The sequence below is a fragment of the Mya arenaria genome, chromosome 11, assembly GCF_026914265.1.
Source record: "Mya arenaria isolate MELC-2E11 chromosome 11, ASM2691426v1".
In the NCBI taxonomy this organism is placed as follows: domain Eukaryota; kingdom Metazoa; phylum Mollusca; class Bivalvia; order Myida; family Myidae; genus Mya; species Mya arenaria.
This window is the reverse complement of record NC_069132.1, coordinates 29,663,141-29,669,565: the sequence shown is the minus strand read 5'-3', so window position 1 is coordinate 29,669,565 and position 6,425 is coordinate 29,663,141. Positions and strand designations below refer to the sequence as shown.

The 6,425-nt window shown below is 36.9% G+C and overlaps 1 protein-coding gene across 1 annotated transcript; it reads right to left on the bottom strand.

The window, feature by feature from the left end:
• Positions 1–464: 464 nt before the first annotated feature.
• Positions 465–4,512, bottom strand: LOC128209441 (uncharacterized). The gene is made up of 2 exons (XM_052913466.1): positions 4,117–4,512; positions 465–3,156 (listed from the first exon to the last, which is right to left on the bottom strand). The coding sequence occupies exons 1-2, from the start codon at positions 4,437–4,439 to the stop codon at positions 1,761–1,763; spliced, it is 1,719 nt and encodes a 572-aa protein (XP_052769426.1). The 5' UTR covers positions 4,440–4,512; the 3' UTR covers positions 465–1,760.
• Positions 4,513–6,425: the final 1,913 nt, after the last annotated feature.

Below are 6,425 nucleotides of genomic sequence, written 5' to 3'. Positions count from 1 at the left end.
TATAAACTATGTGTCTTTAACCAAAAGGTTCAAGGTACTCTTAAACTCTAAAGTTGAAATCTCCAGTGACATTTCAAAGGCAGTAACCTCAACTTTAGTAAATGAAGATATTTATGCATGTATGGTCTGTCCATGTTGTTACGTACGGTGTGTGTCTCTTATGTGTCCGTTCTGCCATAGCCTTGTGACTCTTATCAGTGCTTTCTCTAAAGATTTGGCTACTGGCCTTGTCCCTTTAGTTTCCATTGTATGATTAACTCGGAGAGAGGAGTCTTACAGAAGAAGATCCCTGGCATGTATGGTCAGTCTATGATGTTTCTTAGGTTCTGCATCTCTCATGAAAGGTTCTGCTATAGCCTTATGGCTCGAAACAGAGTCATCGCTTAAGTTTTGACCGCTGGCCTTGTCTCTGTAGTTTCAATTGTACAATTAACTTGAAGAGAGGAGATACAGAATAAGAAAGGTTGTTTTATACTAGAATATTTAATATGTTTTATATACACACAAATATTTAACATTTCAAAACTGCAGTTTAAATGATTTTACATTTAACACACTTAACAATGTACATGTTTATTCATATTTTTTTTAAATGATGACATCCAGAACTACATATCAGTTGTACATCTGCTAACCCTGACCCTGTATAATTTGATAAATTCATGTGAGTGGCGTAGTGTATCAAGTTATATTTTGTCTACTGGTCCTGATTTAAATATTAATGGAAAAATATAATGGCTGACTTGAGTTACCAACCATACCATAATTATTTTCAGCATATTTGAAAAATACTGTAATAAATTTATGGCAAAATTACTGCCATCCCATTCAACAAAAATAATATGAAACACTAACAATTTTTTTTGGACGCTATGCTGATCAAAGGTTTAAAGATTTCATAGTCATAAGTTAGTGAAAGATAAAGGCCAGATAACATTAAACGTTGATAATAGAATATGGTGATAAACTTATTTTATCATTCATCGTTTGTTAATAATAACATCATCACCAATCTCCTTGATAAGAGCGGTATAAAATGATGATTAAGTGTACCCATATACATTCAACATACCGAATGGTTATACCCAACATACACACATATCATAAACAGCAAACATGCATAAAACTGCATCAATCTCATTTTTAACCTTATCCAAATTTTTAACCTTATCCAGATGAAAAAGACATCACCCGAGAGACAAGAACAATCCTTTATTTCAATTTTTTTTTTACATTTTGGTAATAATTTGGTATCAGAGTAACAAGAAATATATTTGCTTTCAGAAGTAATACATTATTGATCACATCACCAACAAATATAATCATACTGTACTGAAATAGCCATAATTATACTAAAGCATTAAAATTGAAGAGTTTCAAGTGGAGGTTTTCATTAGGGGTGTGCTACCTTAAATATAGTACTATCAAAAGTAATGTCTAAGACTTACAAAGTGATTAATATGTCACAATTATGTGTTATAATGTAATGAATAAATATAATACAGAAAAGATTGATGACTTCTTTATAACAATTTGATAGACAAGAGTTGATGCACGATGTTCATGACATTGTAGAATCATTGAAGTGATTGAAACATCTAGGACATCCTGAACAATAAGAATTTAAAAGATTGAAACTGCTGAAACTGGTTATGAATATACATGTGTAGGTATTGATAAACATGGTGGTTTCTTCTAAAAGCAACCATTCAGCTGGTAAGCACAATTTTTTAACTGCATGCTTTTTCCTCTGACAATGTCTACTTAAGTTTCATCACCAGAATGTCATTTTGTTTTCCCCCAACGATAAGCCTGCTGGGGTTGGTGCTGTACCAGATTGAACTTGGATTGTTGATGCCATCGCCCTTCCTGACCAGTGTGGCCAGCTTCTTCCTGCCTTCTTGGTCAACTTGCACCACTGTACTGGATTTAGTTGAACTTACAAACACATGTTTACCCTCACTTGCATGTATACTGTAAGGCCAATCCAAGTCAGGGTCCTGCAGGGTGGCCAGAATGTTGCCTTGGGTGTCAATTGTGACAACCTTTCTGAGGGAAGAGGCGGATATGTATATCTGGTTTCCATCAGTGTTGAAGGCATAGCGGTTCACTGTAACTTTGGCAGAAGTGTCTTGATATACTTTCTTGACCAGCCTACCTTCTGTTGTGTATTGGTACAGGGCAGTGAGGGAGCCCACATACACCTGACCCTCATGGTGCCTGATGGAGTTACAGTAATGGTCAACTGAGAACATCCTGGTCATCTTGATGGTGTCAGCTGACACAGTGAGGAAGTGGACCTCATGTCTGACGGAATAGTGCCCGTCCACAGCTACTGCCACCTGATGGTCTGAGATGTTGCAGATGTCCCGTGGATACTCAGGGAGGGCATAGTGGGCTGTCACTTTGTATTTGCTGTCTAACACCTTTACTCTAGAATTGTTAAAGTCTACCAGAACAATCTCTCCACCTGGAAGTTCTGTCATACCAACAACATTACAGTCATGACTGTCTGTATTTAACTGTACTTTGAATGTTTTCTTCTCTTTCACCTTGTAAACCTTTGATTTATCCGAGGACTGTATGATTTTACCAGGTGACTGTTCAAACTGTGGATCAGGATTCTTCTGGATGTTTGCCAGTGTCTGCAAATCAGACAACAGTTGTTCAGCATGCGTGTCCAGCTTAAAATTGACAGTTGCCTCTGGTTTGACGGACTTCTCTTGAAGCAGTTTGTTGGCCTCTGCCATCTTGTTCTGGCAATTTCTGAAGCCAATGTAGGAGCTAGACTCACTGTCCTTGCCCCGGGCTTGGATGGTGTCCATTAAGGCCTGGAGCTGATCATGTAGGAGATCACAGTGGTCAATGTCCTTCTGTAGTGACCTATCCAGTTCAGCCAGGACACTGTTCATTTGTTCCACTGTCTTCTTCTCCAGCTCATCTAGCAGCTGGTTTAAAGTCTTCCTCAGATCCTTGATCTTGGTCAGCATGGACTTGCCTGAGGTCTTCAGGGAGTTCTGGTTCTCCTTTCTAGCATCTCTCACCTGGTTCAAGCTGTCTGTTACCTTGGTAATGTTGGCTGGAAGCTGCTTATAGTCAGCCGTCTGTTGTATGCCCCTGGCCAGGTCAGATATCAATCGGACGCTTCTGCACATCCTGTTACAATTATGAAAGGGAGATAATAAGCAGTTTAATGACATTTCGAATGTTAGCAGTGTTTTAGAATAGAATAATATTTCAACTAGGGATGCAAACGAATATTTGAATATTCAATCGAACGTTTTGCCTACTGTGTTCTTCGTCTGTCTTGTTTTGACAATGATTGGCCCGTTATGCCAAAGGTGTAAATTTGATGACACTATACACGCGTCATATCAGATATATTGTAATAATTCAATAAATAAATATTGTAGTAATTTTGCATTTACTGGCTGTTAGACAAGTGACATTAATCAAATTCCAATTATTTTGGGTACATTCAAATGACCATGCCAATTAAGGGTTTAAGAGATCGGCCTGTGTACCAATGTGTTATCTTCACTGCTATCAAGCTTGGCGATATTGCTCAAATCGCCCTGATGGTATGAAGGACATGTGCTAGTAATGTGCTTTTAAATAAAAGCTATTTTCCATGTTTCGATATAACGCTCTTGCCTTGAAAAGTAACTGAATGGTTTAGCGTTTAAGAATATAAATTATGTCCTGCATTGTTGTACAATACATAAGTCAAAATCGAGGTTTGGTCATGGTGTCGTTTTCTGTAAATATATTTTGTAAACATCAATCCCAGAACAAGGCTGCAAGTCTTACGTTGGCCCATATCGCCATTTAACCGGTCAAGTACGAAATTCCCTGATCTTATTTTGCATTGTTTACAAATATAAACGCACAGGAATTGGAATAATTTGATATTTTTAAAAATGTATCGCTTTAAAACAACTATAATTAATGCATGACTGAACCAAAAATGTCTGTAAAATGTATGGAGGAAGATACAAAAATTGTAAAGGGTGAATTTGGACAAGTTTTGGCTCTGAAATAGGTCTATAAATGCCTTGTGTTTCATGATTATATACTATACAAAACTTGTAAAGTACGGTAGAAATAATTACTAACCTATGGTTCACTGTAACGCAGAGTTGACAACAGAGCTCATCGTGTTCCTCACACAGCAGTTCCAGGACATTCGGATGGTGTAGGTGGCATAAAGCCAGGGTGTTACCCTGCCCCACCCACTTGTCCTCATCCTTGCGGCCTAATACAACATGGCGTTTGTGTATTTTGGCATGGAAGGTCAGGCACTTGTCACAGTAAAATTTTGAGCAGTCCCCACAAAAATACTTGGCCTCTTTGTTGAGATGTTCATCTTTACACACAGAGCAGGAAAACTCATGTATCTCATCAGAGGCAATTGAAATAGAATGTCTCGATGATGCCATTTTGTCCTTGTATTCCAGCTAATATCGCACTTGGTCAGTTTTCCATTTTAATTTAGATATAACGAGTTTGAAACGGTTGGGTTCAAAGTTGAGTTTGAAAATTCTGTTTTTGGATCGCTAATGTGTTTCAAGATAACTTATCACAAGCCATATGTCCCATTCACTCTGGCTTTATCAGGTTTTAACAAGGTATTCGAGCTGATAATTTTTTTAATTTATTTCTGTGCAACCTTAAAGTCGAAAGGAAACGTTGTCTTTTTTTAATATTTTCATGATACAAGTTTACAAAATGATTTCTATACATAATTTAATTATGCACGTTTATGGCTGATGTTCAATAGCTCCGCCTTTTCTGTTTTGCTTACGTTCAATAGCTCAACATACTGGGGATGTTTCACTTATTGGCTTTTACTCTACCCAATTATTGGATAAGGAGATAGCAGATTATGAAAAGACAGGTCATCTGCACATTACACAAATACACAATAAGCTGTCATAAGACAATGGCAAAGCTTAATGGGAAGATGAATGGGCAGCATGGCACATTTTCGGTAAAGGGGCAGTTTGGTGTAGGCAGGTGCTCAAAACACTTCGTGGAAACACTACTATCATGAGTATTGCACAATATGTCTCAATTATGACAGCATGATGATTCCTATAATAGAAAGGGCAATAACAGGATAGAAGGTGTTAATAGAGCAATTGTGAAAAGGCTCTACCCAAAAATGGGGCAAGGCGGTAAGAAAGGGGCAAGGGATGGTGCAAGGACGAACCGCCCTCAAAAAATGGGCTGGCTGTAGCACTGGTCATGGCCCATATGGCTATGGACCTATACACTTGCTTGTTTTTTTTTCATTGAAAACAACCTCGCATGTATGCCTGTACATTCCTAGAAGTAGTTCATAAAATTGATGATAAGATATTAATGAATTGTGGTGATTTAACGTGTAATTTGTATTACTAATTTGAAATTAATTCCCAGTGAAGTTTATTATTGCATTATTCCTAAGAGTGAAGACCTTGGGTTTAACAGCTAAATTATGTTTCCCCCATCCATTGCCCTGTCCGTCAGTCTGTCAGTCTGTACATCACACTTCGTTTCTGCGCAATAACTATAGAACGCCTAGACCCAGGAACTTCATACTAGGTATTCAATTCAGTGGTATAATATTTATTCTCTTGTCTAATTTACTTTGATTAAATATTTATAAAGAAACACATCTCCTGTAAAAGGTTGAAGATGTTTTAATCTATTTCCTATTGCAATACAATTAAATTGACACCTATTCATAACAAGACTGGGGAAGAACGCGGTAATAGTAAGTATCTGTCATGCGTCACCGAAGAGAACAACTGACGTAGGTAAAATAACACAAAGTTTACACATGCATAAATGTTCATGAATATGTTTAATGTTTAATCTTTGTTAATTAAAGGGAGAAATAAAATTAAATGAAAAACGTTGTTTGTTTACTTTTGTATTATAAAAGGGACGCTACTCACATAACACGATGAGTAGTGGAAGGTAATAGAATGAGTTGTATCGGTAAAAGAAAATCGGAATAATAGGCATATACCCGTATGTCAGTTTAACATTGCTCTTGATTTAAACGCTTCCATATTTTTATGCTATACTTTGTAAAATGTTTTCATTTAAAGGGGACAAAGTAAAATTATTGTCACTATCAAGTGTTTTCAAATCGGCTAAGGTGTGAAAAACACATGCCGCCTTTAATTAGAAAAACATACCGATAGACCAAACTGTAGCGATAATAGAGCTGTTTGTTTGTTCTAAGGGCGTGTTATTACACTTGGCTGGAGGTGTTCATTCTTGAAAGGATATCGTTTACGATAATCTATCAGAAAGAATACAAATTGTCAAAAGCGGTACTTAAGTGCCACTATAAATAATTCTTGAAAGGTTATCATTACGATAAACCCAATTGTCAAAGCGGTACTTTTAAGTACCACTTAACAAAAAATATT